The 24,845-nt window shown below is 37.4% G+C and overlaps 1 protein-coding gene across 5 annotated transcripts; it reads left to right on the top strand.

Annotated features, from left to right (window-relative positions):
• Positions 1-7,547: 7,547 nt before the first annotated feature.
• LOC107902724 (hexokinase-1) lies at positions 7,548-11,323 on the top strand. 5 transcript variants are annotated; one of them, XR_005913890.1, is made up of 8 exons: positions 7,548-7,949; positions 8,318-8,468; positions 8,557-8,739; positions 9,013-9,087; positions 9,250-9,405; positions 9,582-9,680; positions 9,806-9,886; positions 10,958-11,095. XR_005913890.1 is itself a non-coding variant. In XM_041093725.1 (8 exons), the coding sequence occupies exons 1-8, from the start codon at positions 7,678-7,680 to the stop codon at positions 10,817-10,819; spliced, it is 1,197 nt and encodes a 398-aa protein (XP_040949659.1). In that variant the 5' UTR covers positions 7,548-7,677; the 3' UTR covers positions 10,820-10,837. The 5 variants fall into 5 exon arrangements, 3 of the variants coding, with proteins under 3 accessions (XP_040949659.1, XP_040949660.1, XP_040949661.1); XR_005913889.1 differs by having other exon boundaries at positions 10,844-11,090; XM_041093725.1 differs by lacking the exon at positions 10,958-11,095 and adding an exon at positions 10,690-10,837 and having other exon boundaries at positions 9,756-9,886.
• The last annotated feature ends 13,522 nt before the right edge of the window (positions 11,324-24,845 follow it).

The following is a 24,845-nucleotide window of genomic DNA, read 5'->3' as shown; positions in this document are numbered from 1 at the left end:
ACATATTGTGTTTGAAATTGTCATTTTTGGTTGATACTATTTAATAAATCTAAAATTTGTAAGCAGTTATTTTTTTAATATTAGAATCATATTTAAGATATTATATATACATATATATTAGTAGAAACTTTCAATTAATATAATTTTGTATTTGAATTTGGCAACAATAATTACATGGGTAAAATATAATTTTTTGGGTCCATTTTGATCCTTCAACTTGAAAAATATCAAAGTTTGATGATGTGACTCTGATATTGTGCCACATCATCACTTGAAAATTAAAAAGATTTATACACTTTTTTAGGTGATAATGTGGTATAATTTTAGAATGTCAAATTCAATGTTTTAATAATCGGACCGATGGTTAAATAAACTAGACCACTGGTTGAATAGGGAACCAGTTCGATTGATTCGATCGCGAGACTAACAATAATTAAAATTTTAACAAAATTAAAAAAAATAATTTTTTATTAAACCAATTCAACTTGTTCAATTGTCTGTTTTTGTCTTAATTTTTTTTTATTTTTACCAATTTCAAGCAATTTCTGAGTTAATTGGTTCAACCCCTTTGTTCGGATTGTTATATCGATCAGTTCTTGGTTTGTTCAATTCGGTTTTGGTCTCATAACATTGGTCACGTCATCAAGTTTTGACAAAATCTATGTTCAGATACCAACATGAATTTAGTTGTCAAATTCAAATACTTAATGAATAAAAAAAATACAAGTATCAAAGTGGATCTAGTTATCAAGTTTAGTGGTAAAAAATTATATTATTCCTTCCTTTTCTTTGCTTCTCTCCTTTAAGACTATCTCTATTTCCGATTCTTTCCTAACCAAACTTCTAAATCATTATTTAAGTTCCACTGCTTTTACAAAAGTCTCCCTCCACCAACTAATGACAAAAACATTATGTTATAAACATGAAAGTTTAAATTAGATCTCCTATCTCTCAGGAGAATTTGTTACATGAAGTTTTCGTACCACTTAGCAATGATCCGCTCTAACCATCTTAAGCCATGTCAACATTATTTTCAACATCAGTCAAACTAGTCCCACAATTAAGAATCTCCCCAATTAATGATCCAACACTTGTAAGCCCCGTCCTCCACGTATCACTCTGATTCGCACATGAAAAGACGGTGAAGAGAATCAAAATCTCCTAATCCATCAACTTATTTCATCTCAGCTATACCCTCATACTTCTCTCACTTGCCCCTTTCCTTTTCCATTCACATGATTATTTGGAGAAAGATTTAACGGAAATTTAAGGTTTATTGAGAATTTTAACAATGATTCATTAATTAGTGTATTTACTATCAATCTAAACCAAAACAACACCAAAGGTGTTTTGAGTTTTCTCATAATACCTAAATTGTTCATCTGTATTTTGTTTCTATTATTTCGATTGAAAATTTTTAACCTTATCATCATTTTAACCAAAATGATCCAACTTTTTATTTTAAAGTTTAATGATGGTGAAGGAATCAAAGAAATGCTTATTTATATAATTTTAAAAAGTGAAAATGATTTTTTCATGTAAATATTTTTAAATTATAAAGGAAGAAATAATTACAAAAATATAAGATTCACATAAATTTATAATAAAAGGGTGATGATGTATTAATCATAGAGTACAGTCACTTGTCGAAAAATTAAAGTTTTGTAAGAAAGTGTGTATCTTCTAATGTATAATATATACTATTTTCTTTAATACAGTACAAGAAGTAACAGTCAGCTGGCTAACTATAACTAACCAACTGATTTATTAATTGTTAACTATAACTAACCTTTCCTAACTAACTTCTGTTCATCTAATCGTTATAAGATTTTTTTAATAAAAATTCTAATTATTTACCATAAATACATCAAATACAAATCCAAAATTATATTTATAATAGTGAAAAAAATGCATGAGGATAGGATTGGAAAGAAAGTAAGTATGACAAACAATGAGTGTCTGACAGGGAAGTAGAATGGAGAATGTTAGGAGGCCAGAGGGAGGGGTTTCATCAACCATGTTCCTATCTGCTAGAAACAAGAAAAAGCATGTTCAGTTTCACCACAACCCAACATGTTGAGGGATGATGAGGACTAAACAACCTTGATGATGTTTCTCAAATATTGAGTTGTTTTCGAAACGTGTTCTGATACTTAAATCAGTGGATGAAAGAATAGATTTTAACTTGAAAATTTTTGCTTAATCGGTGTTGGAGTGAAAGCAACTAACAGCAAGGTTCAACAAGAAACTTGCTAAACAAGGATAGAGACTTGCGGTAGAAACAAAAGCAGAAAATCAAAAGAATTTTAGAGTAAAGCTAAAATAGAGAGCATGTGGATGAAATCTTGATTGAGTTCATTCAAAAAACTGAAAATGGCATAAAACCAATACATAAGCAAGTTTAAAACTTGACAAAATAGTAGGTTAACCTAATCTCAACCTACTACCATTAAGTAACTTAGTAACTTGAGCTAATTAACTTGTACAAATGAACAAAGCTGATTAATCAGCTCAATCACCATCAATTTTACATCAAAGATAAACCTAACATGTTTAAAATTGAACTAAGTTACATTACATAAACTTAGAATACAAAATGAAACAAAAGCATGCTTGTTGGCTTGATGAACTAGCAGCTTCTGCATATGATGGCCTCGACTCTCTTGGTTGCTGCATGCTGACCATGCTTCAACACTCTTCCTTGGTTAGCATGTTGCAAACTCCCATCTTAGCTCTCAGATGTTGAAACTTTGAAACACTGAGTGCCTTTGTCAAAATATAAGCTAATTGCTCTTCAGAACTGCAATGAACCAGTTTAATAACATGAGCTTGCTCCATTTCTCGAACTGCATGAAGCTTGATATTAAAATGCTTTGTCCTCCCATGAAAAACAGGGTTCTTTGCAATTGCAACAGCAGATTGGTTATCACACATTATCTTTGTTTCTTCACTTTGCTCATGGTTAATGTCTGTCAAAATTTTTCTAAGCCATATGGCTTGATTGACTGCTGCAGCAGCAGCCACATATTCTGCCTCTGCAGTTGACTGAGCTACTACTCCCTGCTTCTTTGAGCTCCAGCAAATCATAGCAGTGCCTAGGTTGAATGCATAACCCGATGTGCTCTTCATATCATCTAATGAACTAGCCCAATCACTGTCACAATAACTAACTAGCTTCAAATTTTCTGCCTTGGTGAATAGCATTCCATAGGACAAAGTTCCCTTGATATATCTTAGGACTCTTTTTGCACCTCTAAAATGACTTTCATTTGAACAATGCAAGAACCTCGAGAGTAGACTCACAGCATACATTATGTCAGGTCTAGTGGCAGTCAAATATAATAAACATCCAATTAGACTTCTGTAGGTTGTTTCACAAACCTTTTCATGCTTGTCTTGGCTCGATAGCTTTTCTCCAGCAGCAACTGGTGTGCTGGTTGCTTTGCAATTCTCCATTGAGAATTTGTTGAGAATCTTCATGGCAAAGGTCTTCTAACTTAGCCAAATTCCTTTCTCAGCTTGTGTTACTTCCATACCTAAGAAGGAGGACATTAACCCCAAGTCTGACATCTCAAAATGCTGTTGCATTTTGGCTTTAAACTTGACCAGTAACTCTCGATCTCCTCTTGTCACCAATAAGTCATCGACATACAATGAAACAATGAGTTGAGTTTCATCGTTTATCGATTTAACATACAGAGTTGGCTCGCTAAGACTCCTTTTGAATCCCAAACTGGTCAGATAACCATCAATTCTGCTGTACCAAGCCCTTGGGGCCTGTTTCAAGCCATACAAGGCTTTGTTGAGCTTGTACACCATTTTTTCTTTGCCAAGCACCTTGAAACCTTGAGGTTGCTCCACATAAATTTCCTCTTCAAGGTATCCATTTAGAAATGCTGATTTTACATCAAGTTGATGTATCATCCACTACTTTTAAGCTGCTAAGGCAACTAGCAGTCTGATGGTGTCGAGCCTGGCCACTGGTGCAAAGGTCTCCAGGCAGTCTGATCCATACCTTTTACTGAAGCCTTTCACGACCAATCTTACCTTCAACTTGTTTAAGCTACCATCAGCATTGTTTTTAACTCGATAGACCCATTTGACACCAATAATCTTCCTGTTTTTTGGTCTTTCAACCAGACTATAGGTCTGATTCTTTTCAATCATTCTGATTTCTTCAATCATTGCCTGCTTCCAGCCCTCCTAGCTTTCTGCTTCTTCAAAGCAACTTGGTTCAACAATGGCCACTTGTGCTCTTTCATAAACATCAGCCAGTGATCGAATGCTTCTGATTGGAACATCATCTACATCCATTTCAGATGTGTTTTGATCATTTTCAACTTGATCCAGCACAAGGTCATCAGCCACTGCATCTGGTTCAGCTTTGTCCCAATTCCAGCATGCCTTTTCATTGAACACAACATCTCTGCTCACCAGAATCTTGTTTGTACCAGGTTCTAGAATTCTATAGCCCTTTTTAACTGTGCTATAGCCAATTAGGATTCCTGCTTGAGCCCTTTTATCTAGCTTACCTCTCTTCATAGCTGGAACTTGTGCATAGCAGAGACAACCAAAGGTTCTAAGATAAGCCAATGATGGCTTAAATTCAAACTAAGCTTCAAATGGTGTCTTCTGAGCTAGGGCCTTGATTGGGAGCCTATTTTGGAGGTAGACTGCAGTGTTAACTGCTTCAGCCCACAGAGTTTTGGGTAAATTCTTCTCAAACAGAAGACATCTTGCCATATTCATCAAGCTTCTGTTTTTCTTTCCCTTACCCCATTCTGCTGAGGTGTATACACATTAGACAGCTCGTGTTTGATGCATGCTTCTTCACAGTAAGCTTGGAGCTGAGCTGAGGTATACTCAGTTCCATTGTCTGACCTTAGTGCTCTAAGCTTGCAACCAGACTCAGTTTCAACAACAACCTTATACTTGAGGAACACAGATGCAACTTCTGATTTCCACTTCAGAAAATAAATCTAGCAGTATCTTGTATAATCATCAATAAAGAGAATAAAGTACCTGTTCCCTTTGAGAGACTCAGTCTTGATTGGTCCACACACATCAGTGTGCACAAGTTGCAGCTTCTCTGATGCTTTCCATGCTGTGCTTGTAGGAAATAGTAATCTTGCCAATTTTCCTTGTTGACATATTTCACAAAGCTCATCATTCTTTACTGAATCGATGAATTTTTCAGCAAGCCCTTCATTGGCCATCCGAGCTATGGATTTGTAGTTTGTATGTCCAAGCCTCTGATTCCAGAGCCTGGAGTCATCAGTGGAGGCTATACAGGCTGAATGTAAGTCATTTGGCCAGTCTACTTCAAAACATTTGTTAGTCATAGTGACTGTTATGAGCATTGATCCACTCGGGTCAAAAATTTGGCATTCTTTCTCCTTGAACACAACTGAGTAACCCTTCTCAAGTAATTGAGTTATACTGAGAAGGTTCCTATCAATTTCAGGTACCAAAAGTACATTTGAAATGATTTTTCTACCTGTAGGGGTACAAATCAGCATATCTCCTCTTCCTTCAGCATTTATGAACTGACCATTTCCAATTTTCAAGGTTCTGTCCAAGGTCTTGAAGATAGTTGCATCTGGTGACATGTGGTTTGTGCAACCACTGTCTAGAAGCCAACCTTTTGAACCTTTCTTCTGGTTTGCTGTACATGACACAGCAAAAACTTGTTCTTCTTGATCACTGCTTTCTTCAGCCACTCGAGCTTCAACCTTTAGTTGTTGAAATTGATTCTGCCTTGGTTTGCTTCTGTTCTTGCAAACCTTTTCAACATGGCCCTTCTTCTTGCAGTGTTGGCATACTGCATCTGGTCTAAACCAGCATCTATCTTCTGGATGACCAGCCCTTTTACAATGTCTGCAGGGTTGGTTACTGCTACTAGCAGCATCAGGCTTAGGCCTGTTTTTCCAGAACTTTTTGCCTTTATGAGCATTGGTGCTCGAGGCTTCTTTAGTTTTGGCTTGAAAAGCCCCTTCCTGGTGCTTCTTTTGTCTGCTGGCTCTTCTTTGCTCTTGTGCATACAAGGCATTGATTAGCTCAGTTAAGGAGATAGTTGTCAAGTCCCTTGAGTCTTCGAGGGATGAAATTTTGGCTTCATACCTCTCTGGTAAAGTGGACATGACTTTCTCAACTATTCTAACTTCACTGAATTGCTCTCCAAGGAGCCTTATGCTGTTTACTACAGCCATAATTCGGTCTAGGTACTGCTTGACTGTTTCTTCCTCTTTCATTTTGAGATTTTCAAAATCCCTTCTCAAGTTGAGCAGCTGCTGTTGCCTTGTTCTCTCAGTCCCCTGAAACTCATCTTTCAGCTTGTCCCACGCCTCCTTTGGTGTTTTACAGGCCATGATCCTCATGAAGATCACATCTGTCACACAATTTTGTATGCATGACATGGCCTTGTTCCTTTTTGTTCTTTCATCAGCATGTTGCCTTATTTGAGCAACAGTTGGATTTGCTCTGAGAGGTGCTGGTTCAACATCTGAGTTAACTACTTCCCATAGGTCGAATGCCTGCAGGTAAGTCCTCAACTTAACTGCCCAAATGTTGAAGCCCTCTCCATTGAAGACAGGTGGTGAAGCTGGTGAAAAACCTGATGAAGCCATAGTGCCTTTTGTTGAGTTATAACAGGTCCTCTAAGAATGTAGCTCTAGATACCAATTGTGGGAGTGAGAGCAACTAACAACAAGGTTCAACAAGAAACTTGCTAAACAAGGATCGAGACTTGCAGTAGAAACAAAAGCAGAAAATCAAAAGAAATTTTAGAGTAAAGCTAAAATAGAGAGCATGTGGATGAAATCTTGATTGAATTCATTCAAAAAACTGAAAATGGCATAAAGCCAATTCATAAACAAGTTTACAACTTGACAAAACAGTAGGTTAACCTAATCTCAACCTACTACCACTAAGTAACTTAGGGTGAGTTTGGATGGGCGGTGCGTTTACCTGCGGTTAGTGTAAAAATAGCGGTGGCGGTGAGATTAGATACTGTAGCGATACTGTAGCGTGAGACAAAAAGTAAGCTAAACGCACCGCACCGCACCTAATCGCCCATCCAAACCCACCCTTAGTAACTTGAGCTAATTAACTTGTACAAATGAACAAAGCTGATTAATCAGCTCAATCACCATCAATTTTACATCAAAGATAAACCTAACATGGTTAAAATTGAACTAAGTTACATTACATAAACATAGAATACAAAATGAAACAAAAACATGCTTGCTGGCTTGATGAACTAGCAGCTTCTGCATATGATGGCCTCGACTGTCTTGATTGCTGCATGCTGACCATGCTTCAACTATCGGTCTTGATTCAAACCAACCAATGCAGAGTGAGTTCTTTGCGTCAAAATAAGCGAAGTACTAAAGCAAAGTCATATGATTATAATTTAGTCCGTCATATAGATTATATTTTTTATATAATTAAAAACATTACTAAACTGTATAAAAAAAGATGATTAAACGTAAACATTAAAACAGACCAAAAGATTATAAATGATGATTGATATCATTTTCCCAATATTTTGGCCTCTGAAAGAGTCTCTCTCTCTCTCTCTCTCTCAAAGCCAAAGCAAAATCCTTTGGCAGGATCTTTTATTTTTCCTTTTCTAAATTATATATATAAAAAAAAATTTCTTTTCCCTGCTGTGAGAAAATGGGAAAGGTGGCAATTGGAGCAGCGGTGGTGTGTGGGATAGCAGTGGCAGCGGCCGCAGCGGTGGTGGTTCATCGGAAAACGAAGAAGTCAGGAAGGTGGGTGAAAGCAATGGAGATACTGAAAGAGTTTGAAGAAAAGTGTGGGACCCCGATTCCGAGGCTGAAACAGGTGGCTGACGCCATGATTGTGGAGATGCATGCTGGCCTTGCCTCTGAAGGTGGCAGCAAACTCAAGATGCTCATCAGCTATGTTGACCATTTGCCTACTGGGTATTTCCTTTCCTTTCCTTTTTGTTTTTACGTTTAATTATGCATTCACTTGATCTGTTTTGTAACTCTTGTTTGGATTTTATCACCAAAGATCAATGCTTATTCATATATTTGCTAATTATGCATCTACGTAAAAATGCCTGAAATTTTTTATGACTGGAATCAGTTATTATGGGGTGATATGTTGTTTAAGATTGATTACGTTGTTGGATCACGTTCATGGTTTCTACATATTTGCACATCTAAAAAAGCTATGCTCCACTCCGGAGACTCTTCTCTACATGGTTGGGTTGGATGAATGACATGTTAATGTACTTTTTGCATAATTTTCTAAGATATTAGTTGATTAAATTTGAGTGTAATATTAGGAGGGAGAAGGGATTATTTTATGCATTGGACCTTGGTGGAACTAACTTCCGCGTGCTACGAGTGCAATTGGGAGGGAAAGGTAGAGGTATTGTCAATCAACAGTTTGAGGAGGTGCCGATTCCTCCGAGTTTGATGACAGGGAGTTCTGATGTAAGTGCTTCTGCTTTTCTAGGAACAACCGGAACCTGGTTGAGGCATAATAAGTTGTCCAATTTCTGACTGGTGGTGTTGATTTCAGGCATTATTTGACTATATTGCAGCAGAACTTGCAAAATTTGTAGCTCAAGAAGGCTCAGATTTTAAACAAAGTCCTGGTAGGCAGAGGGAGCTTGGTTTTACCTTCTCATTCCCTGTGATGCAATCCTCCATTGCTTCTGGAACCCTTCTTAGGTGGACAAAAGGCTTCTCTATAGATGACATGGTCACTACTCTTTCCCTCAGACTCTCTTTTCATACTTATTGTTGTGCATTTAGTCGTTTTTATTTTTAAGGGTTTAGACGCTTGCCCCATTATTTTGTCTCCTACGAGTTGCGTTAACCAGGGCAGCAATTCAATATTCAACTGTACCACTAGAACGAACATTACTGCCTTTTGGGTTTTTTACATATAATTGATTAATGCAACTTATCATTGCATTTTCTTTCTATCCTCATCTTATATCTTTTTACTGCTCTTGGTTTCTGAATGCAACAGGTTGGCCAAGATGTGGTAGCAGAATTGGCCAAAGCCATGGAAAGACAGGGCCTTGACATGCGTATTGCAGCTTTGGTAGGTTTATGTTATAGCTTTTTTTTTCAATTGTTATAGGACCTTTATATACTTTAATTTGAGCTGTGAACTTGATATATATATATATAAAGAATACATATGTTGCTTTTCATTACTGTTTCTTTTCCCCATAGTGTCTTATGGCAACCATTTTGATACCAGGTCAACGACACTGTTGGAACACTAGCTGGGGGTAGGTATAACAACAATGACGTTGATGCTTCTGTGATCCTTGGTACTGGATCAAATGCAGCATATGTGGAGCGAGCACATGCCATACCAAAATGGCATGGTCTACTTCCCAAATCAGGAGAGATGGTTAGCTGTGTTTTCTTTATACATATATATTATAACTCTCCTATAGCTTTGAGACTGCTTTTTCTTTCATGATGTCACAATTAATATCAATGAGGATATCCATCTAAGTTTGAAACAAAACTGTTTAATTTAGCTGTAGGATGAATACTGAAATGGTTGTTGATATTTGGCTGAAGGTTATCAATATGGAGTGGGGTAACTTTAGGTCTTCGCATCTTCCATTATCAGATTATGACCATGCACTAGATACTGAGAGTTTAAATCCTGGTGAACAGGTAAAGTGCACAACTTCTTTGCTTTTCGGGTCCTTTAGCTTTTGACATAATTTGTATACTTTTAATTTATCCCAGATTTATGAGAAGGTAATAGCTGGTATGTATTTGGGAGAAATTGTCCGCAGAGTTTTGTGTAGGATGGCTGAGGAAGCTGCATTTTTTGGTGCCACTGTTCCACCAAAACTTGAAGAGCCATTTATATTGGGGTAATATCCTCTTGCTATTTACCGATCTGTTCCTTTTCAAAATTTTCTTTTCTTGGGTATTTGTTTTCCATATGCACATGGTTTTCCTTTACTATTTTCGCAATGAGAAAATGGGTATCATACATTTTGTTTGTTGTGCAAAGAAAGGTCATTCTATAGGAACTTATTGTGGGTGAATAATTTGAACAACTTGGAAGTGAATGAAGGACCAGTAGCCTAGGTTTGAGTCAGTATATACCAGGTTTTGCGCATATCATCAAATGAAGGTGTATTCCTTTGTAAGAGCTGAAATAACTTTTTTCTGATTCTGTGCTTATTTCTTTGAATTCATATATTTCCCAAAATACATTTGGTTTGTGTGACACCAAATAATGTATCAAGTTAACTGCTGCTGCTAAAGTATCCAATGCACACCTGGTTAGACAGGTTATCATATGTGGATGGTATTGTCAGAAAGTTGTCTTTCTGCCTGCAGTCCAACTGAGGTGTTGTGACTGAGAAAAAGAGAATTAAGTAGCTTCGAAAAGACGTGCCCATTCAATGATGTTATTTGGGTTGTACAAAACTATGGCTAATCCCGGCCAAATATTTACAAGGTCGACCTGTCAAACTCTTTTGTTGGATGCAAAAGGGGAGCACAAATTTAGAATTGCTAATCCCGGCCGCCTCTTTTACCCCCTAGTGGCATAACTGATTTCCTTTTACACTGTCAAATAGAAATTAATTGCAAATGAATATGATTTTCGTTCTACTTGCATAAATAGGTGTGCTTTTTGAAGTGGTAAAGAAATGTTTTCATGCAGTAGCCTTCGATTAGAGGTCATGGAAGGAGGCATATTCACTTCTTGCTGTTATATTTCAGAAATTTTATCAGATATATTTTGCCTTTTCTATACTGAAAGATGGGCTCATCAAAGTCCTGCACAATGGTAATATTTGAGCTTGGGTAACATGTAGGACATCTATCATGTCAGCAATGCATCAGGACACTTCCCCTGACCTCAAAGTGGTAGCCAGTAATTTGAAAGATATTCTTGAGGTATATTTTTAACCTTTGTGAAAATTCTCCAGATGTTATTTGTTGAAGTCAGCTCCCATGTAGCAGCAAAGGTGGCCATGCAAGGAACGTGCTTCAACAGCAAAATTGGTGCAGCAAGCTGAAGCTATCCATTTAGTTTCCTTAATTGAATGTTTTGTATTTAGTTAGGATCAAACTTGGTTGGTAGCTGCATTTTGATGTAATTAGGTGCTGAATGACAAGTTTAGGTAGAAGTTTTTTGTTTTTCAATCAAGTTTACCAAGTTACTAGGCAATTTAGTGGTGTTAGGTATGTTATTAGGTGATTACTTGTTTGTTTTACTTGTTGACTGATATATGTAATGGCTTAATGCCTTGTTGATTTGGTTAATGAAAGATATCAGCTCATTTTTCATTCAATCTTCTTCTCTCTTTTCTGTTTTTCACTTGCTTGTTTCATCTTTCTGTTTTCTGCTTCCGAGTTTGCTTCTTCACCAAGGCTCGAGGCTTACTTCTCAAGCAAGACTAGAAACAGCTTGTTGCTGCCTCTTGCACCAACAATTGGTATCGAGAGCTCTTGTCTTAGTGGACCTGTTGCTTCAAAACAAGGAACTTGATGGCTTCTTCAGGATTTTCACCAGCAGCCCCACCAGTCTTCAATGGAGAAGGCTTTCACATATGGCTGGTCAAGATGAAGACTTACCTACAGGCCTTCGATCTGTGGGAAGTTGTCAACACAGATACTGAGCCAGCACCACTGAGGGCTAATCCCACAGTAGCTCAGATTAGGCAACATGCTGATGAGAGGACCAAAAGGCACAAAGCCATGTCCTGTATCCAGAACTGTGTGTCAGATGTCATCTTCACCAGAATCATGGCCTGTGAGACTCCAAAACAGGCCTGGGATAAGCTTAAGGAGGAGTTTCAAGGCACTGAGAGAACAAGGCAACAGCAGCTGTTAAACTTGAGAAGGGATTTCGAGAATTTGAAGATGAAGGAAGAAGAAACAGTGAAGCAGTACTCAGATAGAATTATGGCAGTGGTTAACAGCATAAGGCTCCTAGGTGAGCACTTTGATGAGGCAAGAATTGTGGAGAAAGTCCTCTCCACTTTGCCTGAGAGATATGAGGCCAAGATATCCTCCCTAGAGGACTCAAGAGACCTTGCTAGCATCTCTTTGACTGAGTTAATCAACACCTTCTATGCTCAGGAACAAAGGAGAGCTAGCAGAGCTGAAGATCACCAAGAAGGTGCATTTCAAGCCAAGGCCAGAGAAACCTCGAGCACTAATGCTCAAAGAGGCAAAAAGCCTTGGAAAAACAGGCCTAAGCCTGATGCTGCAAGATGCAATGACCAGCCCTGCAGACATTGCAAGAAGCCTGGCCATCCAGAAGACAGATGCTGGTTTAGGCTAGATGCAGTATGCCAACACTGCAAGAAGAAGGGCCATGTTGAAAGGGTCTGCAAAAACAGAAGTAAGCCAAGGCAGAATCAATTTCAGCAGTCAAAGGTTGAAGCTCGAGTAGCTGAGGACAGTAGTGACCAAGAAGAACAGGTCTTTGCTGTTTCCTGTGTAGCTTCTGAGAAGAAATGCTCTAAAGGCTGGTTGCTGGACAGTGGTTGCACTAACCACATGTCACCAGATGTCTCCTTGTTTAAAACCTTGGACAGAAGTTATAAAACCAAGGTCAAGGTTGGAAATGGTCAGTTTATAAGGGCTGAAGGAAGAGGAGAAGTGCTGATATGTACTCCCACAGGCAACAAGATCATTCCAAATGTGCTGTTGGTACCACAGATTGACAGAAACCTTCTCAGCATAGCTCAACTGCTCGAGAAAGGTTATTCTGTTGTGTTCAAGGATAAACAATGCCACATTACTGATCCAAGTGGATCAAGCCTTATGACAGTCACAATGACTGATAAATGCTTTGAGGTTCACTGGGCAAATGACTCAAACTCAGCATACACAGCCTCTGTTGAAGACTCCAAGCTTTGGCATCAAAGGCTTGGACATGCCAACTTCAGATCAATGGCTCGATTGGCCAAAGAGGGCTTGGCAGAGAACTTCATCAGCTCAGTGGAGAATGATGATGTGTGTGAAGTTTGCCAAATGGGGAAACAGGCAAGACTGCCATTTCCTATAAATTCAGCTTGGAGAGCTACTGAAAGACTGCAGCTGGTGCACTCTGATGTATGTGGCCCGATGAGGACTGAATCACTCAGCAAAAACAGGTATTTCATCCTCTTTATTGATGATCTTACAAGGTTTTGCTGGATTTTCTTTTTAAAACACAAGTCTGAGGTAGCTCAAGTGTTTGTGAAGTTTAAAAATGCTGTAGAAACAGAAACAGCTTGCAAGCTGAAATCGATAAGGACTGACAATGGCACTAAGTACACTTCAGCTCAGTTTCAAGCCATTTGCAATGATGCTGGTATCAAACATCAGCTTACAAATGTCTACACACCTCAGCAGAATGGGGTAGCTGAAAGAAAGAATAGAAGTCTGATGGATATGGCCAGATGTCTCCTGTTTGAAAAGAAACTGCCCAAGACCATGTGGGCTGAGGCAGTAAACACTGCTGTTTACCTTCAGAACAGGCTTCCTACCAAAGCTCTTGCATCCGAGACACCCTTCGAGGCTTGGTTCAGTTTCAAGCCTTCCCTGGCACATCTGAAGGTGTTTGGTTGCCTGTGTTATGCACAAATACCAGCAGCAAAGAGAGACAAACTCTCTAAAAGGGCTCAACCAGGTGTTCTAGTAGGCTACAGCTCAGTCAAGAAGGGCTACAGGATTTTGGATCCCTTGACAAACAAAGTCCAGGTGAGCAGAGATGTCATCTTTGATGAAAAAGCCTGCTAGAATTGGGAGAAAAATGAGCCAGAAGCAGTTTCAGAAGACCTAGTGCCTAATCAAGCTGAACTTGAGCAGCTAGGACCTGAAATGGATGTTGATGATGTGCCTGTGAGAGGCACAAGGCCCCTAGAAGATATTTATGAAAGGGCACAGGTTGCAATAGCAGAACCTAGCAGTTTTGAAGAGGCTGAGGCAGATGAAGGTTGGAAACAAGCTATGGTTGATGAAATCAACATGATTGTAAAGAATCAGACATGGGAATTGGTTGAAAAGCCTGCAAACAGAAAGACTATCGGTGTAAAATGGGTCTATCGAGTGAAGCACAATGCGGATGGAAGTTTAAATAAGTTAAAGGCCAGACTAGTTGTAAATGGCTTCAGTCAAAGGTATGGTCTGGACTACATGGAAACATTTGCTCCAGTAGCCAGACTCGATACAATCAGATTGCTGATTGCAGTTGCTGCTCAGAACCAGTGGACAATCCACCAAATGGATGTCAAGTCTGCATTCCTCAATGGATTCCTAGAAGAGGAGATATACATCGAGCAACCCCCAGGTTTTATAGTGCCTGGTAAGGAACATTTGGTGTATAGGCTAAGAAAGGCCTTGTATGGCCTAAAACAGGCCCCTCGAGCCTGGTATGCTCGAATTGACTCATATTTGGTCAGTTTGGGATTTGAAAGGAGTGCTAGTGAGCCAACACTCTATGTTAAGAGGAATGGAGCTGAAACACAGCTTATTGTATCACTATATGTTGATGATCTTCTAGTGACTGGAGGAGACAAGTTTATGATGGCTGATTTCAAAGCAAGAATGAAGGAAATGTTTGAGATGTCAGACCTGGGATTGATGACATATTTCCTAGGAATGGAAGTCAATCAAGTAGAAGGAGGAATCTTCTTGAAACAAAAGACATTTGCCTTGAAAGTGCTGGTTAAATTCTCAATGGAGAATTGTAAACCAGTGAGCACACCAATGGCTATTGGCATAAAGCTATCGAGCCAGGAGGAACATGAATCTGTCTGTGAAACAGATTACAGAAGCCTTGTTGGGTGTTTATTGTATTTGACAGCAACAAGACCTGACATTCTGTTTGCTGTGAGCATGCTATCAAGGTTCATGCACTGCTGTAACCAGCAACATTACAAGGCTGGGAAAAGGGTGCTAAGATACATCAAAGGTACCTTAAACCATGGAATACAGTTTAGAAAGGCTGAAGAGTTGAAACTGATTGGCTACACTGATAGCGATTGGGCTGGTTCAAAGGATGACATGAAGAGCACTTCTGGCTATGCTTTTACACTTGGCTCAGCTATGATTTGTTGGAGCTCAAGAAAACAAACAATGGTGGCTCAATCGACAGCAGAAGCAGAGTATGTAGCAGCTGCCAATGCTGTTAATCAAGCTATGTGGCAGAGAAAAATTTTGAGCGACTTGAATCTACAGCAGAATGAAGCAACTGTGATACATTGTGACAACAAGTCAGCAGTTGCTATTGCTAAAAATCCTGTCTTCCATGGCAGGACAAAACATTTCAACATCAAACTTGTAACACCCCTTACCCGAGACCATGGCCGGAGTCGAGCATGAGGCGTTACTTGACTTAACTTAAAAGTTCGGGGCATAAAAATTTACTTTCAAATTTAATTTCATCATTCATAATAAAGCTGTCCTCCTGTACAGCAGTCACTAAAATAATTATAATTCAAGCTACAAAACTCGAAATTTAGATCCGTAAATTTTATATAAAACTAGACTCATATATCTATTCATCATAAATTTTTCAGAATTTTTTCTTTAGCCAATTAGTACAGTTTATTAGTTGAAGTCTCCCCTGTTTCACTAATCGACTATCCTAACCACTCATCACTAAAATTTAATTATCTCTTATTAAAGGCTTCATATGGTGATTAAACTTATTTCTACTGAAAATAGACTCATTAAGGAGTCTATACATATAAATTATAACTCAAAATTCCTTCTGTACAATTTTTAATGAATTTCTAAAGTCAGAACAGGGGACTTCAAAAACATTCTTGCCCTGTTTCACTAAAATTCAAATATCTAAAAGTATATAATTCTTTTGCTTACTCCACTTCTTTTATATGAAAGTAGACTCTTTCAGCTTTAATTTCATATCTCACTCAACTTCTAATTATATTTCCACTATTTTTGGTGATTTTTAAAAGTTACATCAATGCTGCTGTCCAAGAACTGCTCCATTGCAATTTTTAAAAAAAATTCAATATAACCCCTTTATAATTGTCTAACCTTCCCTGCAAATTTCAAATCACAACCAATTCCAGTATTTCATCTACTTCATTTAAATACTAATGAAGTTCAACCAATCAACCATTTCAAACTAAAAACATGTATATATTTCGATATCTAACGCAACCATAACATTCAAATTTACTTTTTACTTCAATTCCCTATACATGCCATATAAATCCAAAAAGTTGCTTAACATAAACTACCGGAGTATATCTGGATAGTGTGATTCTTGATGTAGATCCGATCCTCCGAATGTATAAATACGTTAATCTACAAAAACAATAAACACACACATGTAAGCTTATAGAAAAGCTTAGTAAGTTCATAGGCATAAAACATAAATCTTACCAAACACTTGTACACTTATACAATATACACCATTACTAAATTTACCTGTCAACCACAATCTTTGGTGAGTTCCTTGGTATAAACTCACTACTACTTATTCTTTTACCATAATTCCTTTGGGCCCATTTGTCACTTACCATCCTTGATCAAAATTAAGGAACGGTTACGGAAAATTGAGTACTTCACTTTCACTTTGACATATGACCTCTTATCACTTGTCCTTGATCAGATAAGTGCAGCTAGGCTACCACTTATCACTTTGCCACTTGATCAGATAAGTGTAGCTGAAGCTACCACTTATCACTTTATCACTTGATCAGATAAGTGTAGCCACTTATCACTTTGTCTCTTGATCAGATAAGTGTAACCACTTATCACTTTGTTTCTTGATCAGATAAGTGTAACCACTTATCACTTTGTTTCTTGATCAGATAAGTGTAGCCACTTATCACTTTGTTTCTTGATCAGACGTACTCAAATCCGGTGTTCCACTTAATTTGATCATTTATTCGATTTTCACATTTTTATTTTATTCTCATTTCAACAATAAATACATTTCATCATACATTGTATAATTCATGAAATTAACATTTAATCATTAAATTTCAGCCATATGAACTTACCTGGATCGATTTGCAGAATTTGTAAAAGTTCAGGGACTAATCGGCTACTTTTTCTTTTCCTCGACTTGTTTCAGGTTCTCGATCTAAAATGCAAATTTATTCATTCATCAGCATTTAATTCAATTCTAATTCATTTCACAATTTATGCCCTTTAATTTTCGAAGTTACACTTTTACCCCAAACTTTACAGTTTTTACAATTTGATCCCTACTCAATTAACCCCTCAATTGATCTAATTTTTCTCAATTAACACCTTTTTCCAACTATTTTAGACTACTACATAGCCTTTCATACTCAAAACCGCAACACCAAACCTTAATTCCCAACTTTTTCACAATTAGGTCCCTAAAATCAATTTCTATCAAAATTACTTAATAAAATCATCATATAACAAAATTAAAGCTTCAATTTCATGTTTATTCATCATAAAAATCCAACACTAATCAATGGTAACTTTCAAAATCAGCCATGGAATCAAAAACTAATGAAATAATTAGTTGGACCTAATTGTAAAAGTATCAAAATCACAAAAATTAGAAGAAATAATCAAGAATTAAACTTACATGATTCAAAAATATGAAAAACCAGCTTATTCCAGACCTCCTATGGCGTTTTTGCTGATAAATTGTGAAGAGATCTCTAGATTTTTCACTTTTGTCTTTGTTTTAAATGTTTAATTTGTTAAGTTTCCAATTTTGCCCCTGTTTCTCCTTACATTCTGCTGATTTTTCTTACCCAACCGTCCAGCCCATATAATTTGGGTCTAATAGCCTTTTAAATCCCTCCACTTTAGTCACTTAAGCTATTTAATCACAATTTAACAAAATTTACACTATTCCCAATTTAGTCCTTTTTAGTTAATTAACTATCCAAACGTTAAAATTTTCTAACGAAACTTTAATACCAACTCAATGACACTCTATAAATATTTCTAAAAATATTTATGGCTCGGTTTAAAATCTTCGAGGTCTCGATACCTCGTTTTTTTATTTTAATTATTTTAATATTTATTCCTAGTACACTATTCACTATTTCAAAAATTTTCCTAACTTCACATTTAACTTATACTTACTAAATTTATAATATTTTCTACTCGTTTGTCAGATTTAGTGATCTCGAATCACCATTCCGACACCACTAAAAATTCAGGCTATTACAACTCTCCCCCCCATTTTAGGAAATTTCGTCCCCGAAATTTCGTACCTGGAAATAAATTCGGATACTGAAATCTCATCAATTCCTCCGTTTCCCAGGTTGCCTCCTCAGATCCATGTCGATTCCATAACACCTTAACTAGTGGTACACGTTTATTCCTCAACTCTTTAACCTCCCGAGCTAAAATTTTCACCGGTTCCTCTGAATAAGTCATGTCAGGTTGGAGCTCTATTTCCGTATGAGGAATTACATGTGATGGATCTGATCTATACTGTCTCAACATAGACACATGAAACACATTATGAATATTTTCAAGTTCCCGGGGCAAAGCCAATCTATAAGCTACCGGACCGATTCTTTCAATGATTTCATACGGCCCGATAAATCGTGGGCTGAGTTTTCCCTTTCTGCCGAACCGCAAAACTTTCTTCCACGGTGACACTTTCAAAAATACACGATCACCCACACTAAACTCTATATCCCTTCTCTTCAAATCTGCATATGATTTTTCCGATCGGAGGCAGCTTTTAAACAATCTCGAATAATACGAACTTTTTCTTCAGTTTCCCGAATCAAGTCCACTCCCACCAGTTTCGATTCACTTAATTCAGTCCAATATAATGGAGTTCTACACTTTCTTCCATACAGAGCTTCAAACGGTGCCATTTTAATACTAGTTTGATAACTATTATTATAAGCAAATTCGGCTAAAGGTAAATACCTTTCCCAGCTGCCGCCGAACTCAAGTATACAACACCTTAACATATCTTCTAAAATCTGAATCACTCGCTCTGACTGCCCATCTGTCTGGGGATGAAAGCTGTGCTGAAATTTAATTTGGTGCCCAGAGCCTCCTGTAATTTACTCCAAAATCTCGAGGTAAATCTCGGATCTCGATCCGAAATAATAGATATCGGTACCCCATGTAACCTCACTATCTCAGACACATATAACTCCGCTAACTTTTCAAGCTGATAATCTGTTCTGACTGGAATAAAATGTGCCGACTTAGTTAACCGATCAACAATCACCCATATCGAATCTTTCTTCTTCGGAGTTACTGGTAATCCAGATACAAAATCCATCGTGACATGTTCCCATTTCCACTCTGGAATCATAATGGGCTGTAACAACCCTGTTGGCACTTGATGCTCAGCTTTCACCTGTTGACAAATCAAACATCTTGCTACATATTCACAGATTTCTCGTTTCATTCCAGGCCACCAATACATTTTCTTCAAATCACAATACATTTTTGTACTCCCCGGGTGAATAGAACACATACTACTGTGAGCCTCTGATAAAATATCATTTTTCAAGTCTAAATTATTTGGAACACATATTCTATTACGATAATATAACATACCATTTTCATCAATGGAGTATTCTAAGCTTAACTCATTTTGAACCATCTGTCGTTTTAGCATCAATTTTGGGTCTTCATCTTGTAATTCCCGAATCCGTTGAAAGAACACAGGTTTAGCTTTTAATTCCGCTAGTACAGAACCATCCTCATTAATAGATAAATGAGCACTCAATGCCCGTAATGCAAATAATGATGATTTCCGACTAAGTGCATCTGCTACGACATTTGCTTTCCCTGGGTGATAGTCAATGACAAGATCATAATCTTTCAGCAACTCTAACCATCGTCTCTGTCTCAAATTTAACTCTTTCTGAGTCATTAAATACTTCAAGCTTTTATGATCAGTATACACATAACATTTCTCACCATATAAGTAGTGTCTCCATATCTTCAAAGCAAACACGATCGCTGCCAATTCCAAATCATGTGTAGGATAATTCTTCTCGTGCGGTTTCAGTTGTCGGGAAGCATATGCCACCACTTTTCCTGACTGCATAAGTACACAACCCAAACCAATCAGAGACGCATCACTATATACTACAAACGGTACGCCCGATTCTGGTTGAGTCAACACTGGAGCCTCTGTCAACATCTTTTTCAACTGATCGAAACTCTGCTGACATTCGTCTGACCATATAAATTCAACATTCTTTTGTAGTAATCGAGTCAACGGTAAGGTAATCATTGAGAAATCTTTGACAAATCGGCGATAATAACCTGCCAATCCTAGAAAGCTCCGTACTTCAGTAACATTCTTTGGAACTTTCCAATTTACCACTGCCGCTATCTTACTTGGATCCACTCTTATTCCATCAGCTGATACAATATGACCCAAAAACGCAACTTCCTGAAGCCAAAATTCACATTTGCTGAATTTCGCATATAACTGTTTCTCCCGCAAAGTCTGTAATACAATCCTTAGATGTTGTGCATGTTCGGACTCTGTCTTTGAATAAATCAATATATCGTCAATGAACACAACCACAAATCTATCCAAATATGACTGAAAATTCTATTCATCAAATCCATAAAAGCAGCAGGAGCATTGGTTAAACCAAATGGCATCACCAAAAATTCATAATGACCATATCGAGTTCAGAAGGCAGTTTTCGGCACATCACACTCTTTAACTTTCAACTGATAATACCCAGATCGAAGGTCTATCTTGGAAAATACTGCAGCACCTTTCAACTGATCAAACAGATCATCAATACGAGGCAAAGGATATTTATTCTTTACCGTTACCTTATTCAACTGCCTGTAATCTATACACAGTCTTAAAGAACCGTCCTTCTTTTTCACAAACAAGACAGGTGCACCCCAGGGCGACATACTCGGTCTGATGAACCCTTTATCTAATAACTCCTGCAACTGCGCCTTCAACTCTTTTAATTCCGCTGGAGCCATTCTGTACGGTGTCATTGATATAGGAGTTGTTCCGGGGATCACATCAATTACAAATTCAACTTCTCTATCAGGTGGTAGACCGGGTAACTCTTCAGGGAACACATCAGGAAATTCATTCACCACTGGCACTTGTTCGAGCTTTAAATCAGAACCCCGAGTATCAAGGATATAAGCCAAGAATGCTTCATTGCCTTTGCGTAATAATCTCTGAGCAGAGAGAGCTGAAATAATTCTGACTGTATCGCCCATGTTTTCTGACCCAACTGAGATTACATCTCCTGTTTGACATTTCAAACTGATTTGCTTATCACGACAATTCACCACCGCATCATGTCTCATTAACCAGTCCATCCCCAGAATAATGTCAAATTCCCGAAAGGGTAACAACATCAAATCAGCGGGGAATTCATAGCCTTTTACTTTCAGTGGACAATTACGACATATCAAATTAACCATCACACTATGACCTAATGGATTTGTAACTTGTATATCAAATTCAGTGGACTCAACAAATAAATTCTTTTCAGATGCTAACATAGTGCAAATATATGAATGAGTAGATCCAGGGTCTATCAATGCATAAACAATAACATCATAAAGATAGAAAGTACCAGCAATTACATCAGGAGCCGTAGCTTCTTCCCTTGCTCGAATGGCGTAGGTACGTGCTGGTGCTCTATTCTCTGATCGACCAACTGATTCCCTCGTACCCGAACGGGTAGTCCCTGTAGCACTGCTCTGGCCCGAACGTCTACTTCTTTGAGGAATGGTTCTCTGTATCTCTTTCTGTTCCACTTCATCTTTTTGCAGCCGGGGACAATCTCGAATAAGATGATCAGTAGCCCCACATTTATAACAAGCCCCCATCTTAGTCCTGCATTCTCCGAAATGATATCTTCCACAATATTGACACTTAGGTCGTGAAGCATTCTGAACACTGCTCACACTTGCTACAGGTCTATCGAATACCCTGAAACCAGATTGTCTTGGTCTATCTCTGCCCGATCTCCCCGACACTGATGTAGTTCGATTAATTTCTTCTCTAGATTTCTTCACTGGAAAATCTGAAAATGACTTAGAAGCACCTCTTTTGAATGGCTCTTTACTTCTTCGATCCCGCTGCATTTTTCTATTGTATACTTCTTCAAGCTTTTGAGCACGGTCTGACAGAACAACGAACTCTCGTATTTCATTACCCCCAATCATCATTCTAATTTCATCATTTAACCCTTCTTCAAACCGGATACACATTTCTTCTTCAGTAGATACAATGTCTCGGGCATATTTGCTGAGGTAGACAAATTCTCTTTCATATTCAACTACTGATTTATTTCCCTGTCGTAGGTCGAGGAATTCCCTTTTCTTTTTATCCAAATATCGTCTGCCCACATATTTCTTCTTAAATTCATTTTGGAAAAATTCCCAAGAAATTTTCTCTGCCGGAACCACAGCCTCGATCGTCTCCCACCTACTATAAGCTTCTTCTTTCAACAGAGACACAGCACATCTCAAATAGTCATCTGGTGAGCAAGCCATTTCTTTAAAATTCTTATCAAACTCTGTAACCAATATTCAGCTTTGACGGGATCATCATCAGTCCTTCCCCGAAATTCTTCGGCTCCAAGTTTTCTAAGCCTTTCCAATGGAGAACGCTTACTAGATTCAGTCGTTGTAGAAGGTGGAGGAGCAACCGGGGGTACCATCGATGGAGCAGTAGGGGGAGGAGGTGGTTCAGCCTGATTTCTTTCTTGCCTCATTTCAGTATACCACTGATTCATAATCCCATAAATCATATTCTTTAATTCATGCTCTCGCATTTGGGAAATCGGAACATCACTGCTTGCTCTTTGTTCAGAATTCTGTGCTCTACTGTTAACTTCTTCTTGATCAGTACGTTCAGGTAAATTTGACATCTTTATAATCGGAGAGTATCTATAAAAATAACAAAGATTAGATCGGATCATACACATCACACTATCACAGATTTATATGGCATGTATTTCTAAACACTTTACACTTCACACATATTCCGAGGACCGGCTAAACCGGGCTCTGATACCACTAAAATGTAACACCCCTTACCCGAGACCATGGCCGGAGTCGAGCATGAGGCGTTACTTGACTTAACTTAAAAGTTCGGGGCATAAAAATTTACTTTCAAATTTAATTTCATCATTCATAATAAAGCTGTCCTCCTGTACAGCAGTCACTAAAATAATTATAATTCAAGCTACAAAACTCGAAATTTAGATCCGTAAATTTTATATAAAACTATACTCATATATCTATTCATCATAAATTTTTCAGAATTTTTTCTTTAGCCAATTAGTACAGTTTATTAGTTGAAGTCTCCCCTGTTTCACTAATCGACTATCCTAACCACTCATCACTAAAATTTAATTATCTCTTATTAAAGGATTCATATGGTGATTAAACTTATTTCTACTGAAAATAGACTCATTAAGGAGTCTATACATATAAATTATAACTCAAAATTCCTTCTGTACAATTTTTAATGAATTTCTAAAGTCAGAACAGGGGACTTCAAAAACATTCTTGCCCTGTTTCACTAAAATTCAAATATCTAAAAGTATATAATTCTTTTGCTTACTCCACTTCTTTTATATGAAAGTAGACTCTTTCAGCTTTAATTTCATATCTCACTCAACTTCTAATTATATTTCCACTATTTTTGGTGATTTTTAAAAGTTACATCAATGCTGCTGTCCAAGAACTGCTCCATTGCAATTTTTAAAAAAAATTCAATATAACCCCTTTATAATTGTCTAACCTTCCCTGCAAATTTCAAATCACAACCAATTCCAGTATTTCATCTACTTCATTTAAATACTAATGAAGTTCAACCAATCAACCATTTCAAACTAAAAACATGTATATATTTCGATATCTAACGCAACCATAACATTCAAATTTACTTTTACTTCAATTCCCTATACATGCCATATAAATCCAAAAAGTTGCTTAACATAAACTACCGGAGTATATCTGGATAGTGTGATTCTTGATGTAGATCCGATCCTCCGAATGTATAAATACGTTAATCTACAAAAACAATAAACACACACATGTAAGCTTATAGAAAAGCTTAGTAAGTTCATAGGCATAAAACATAAATCTTACCAAACACTTGTACACTTATACAATATACACCATTACTAAATTTACCTGTCAACCACAATCTTTGGTGAGTTCCTTGGTATAAACTCACTACTACTTATTCTTTTACCATAATTCCTTTGGGCCCATTTGTCACTTACCATCCTTGATCAAAATTAAGGAACGGTTACGGAAAATTGAGTACTTCACTTTCACTTTGACATATGACCTCTTATCACTTGTCCTTGATCAGATAAGTGCAGCTAGGCTACCACTTATCACTTTGCCACTTGATCAGATAAGTGTAGCTGAAGCTACCACTTATCACTTTATCACTTGATCAGATAAGTGTAGCCACTTATCACTTTGTCTCTTGATCAGATAAGTGTAACCACTTATCACTTTGTTTCTTGATCAGATAAGTGTAACCACTTATCACTTTGTTTCTTGATCAGATAAGTGTAGCCACTTATCACTTTGTTTCTTGATCAGACGTACTCAAATCCGGTGTTCCACTTAATTTGATCATTTATTCGATTTTCACATTTTTATTTTATTCTCATTTCAACAATAAATACATTTCATCATACATTGTATAATTCATGAAATTAACATTTAATCATTAAATTTCAGCCATATGAACTTACCTGGATCGATTTGCAGAATTTGTAAAAGTTCAGGGACTAATCGGCTACTTTTTCTTTTCCTCGACTTGTTTCAGGTTCTCGATCTAAAATGCAAATTTATTCATTCATCAGCATTTAATTCAATTCTAATTCATTTCACAATTTATGCCCT

The sequence above is a fragment of the Gossypium hirsutum genome, chromosome D05 (assembly GCF_007990345.1).
Source record: "Gossypium hirsutum isolate 1008001.06 chromosome D05, Gossypium_hirsutum_v2.1, whole genome shotgun sequence".
In the NCBI taxonomy this organism is placed as follows: Eukaryota; Viridiplantae; Streptophyta; class Magnoliopsida; order Malvales; family Malvaceae; genus Gossypium; species Gossypium hirsutum.
This window is presented reverse-complemented; position numbering and strand designations above follow the sequence as displayed.

Bases quoted from the DNA above. Each gene is read 5' to 3' on its own strand.
- LOC107902724 (XM_041093725.1), top strand. From the start codon at position 7,678: ATGGGAAAGGTGGCAATTGGAGCAGCGGTGGTGTGTGGGATAGCAGTG. The intron at 7,950-8,317 runs GTATTTCCTTTC...GTGTAATATTAG, and splicing joins GTTGACCATTTGCCTACTGG to GAGGGAGAAGGGATTATTTT. The intron at 8,740-9,012 runs GTCACTACTCTT...TGAATGCAACAG, and splicing joins GCTTCTCTATAGATGACATG to GTTGGCCAAGATGTGGTAGC.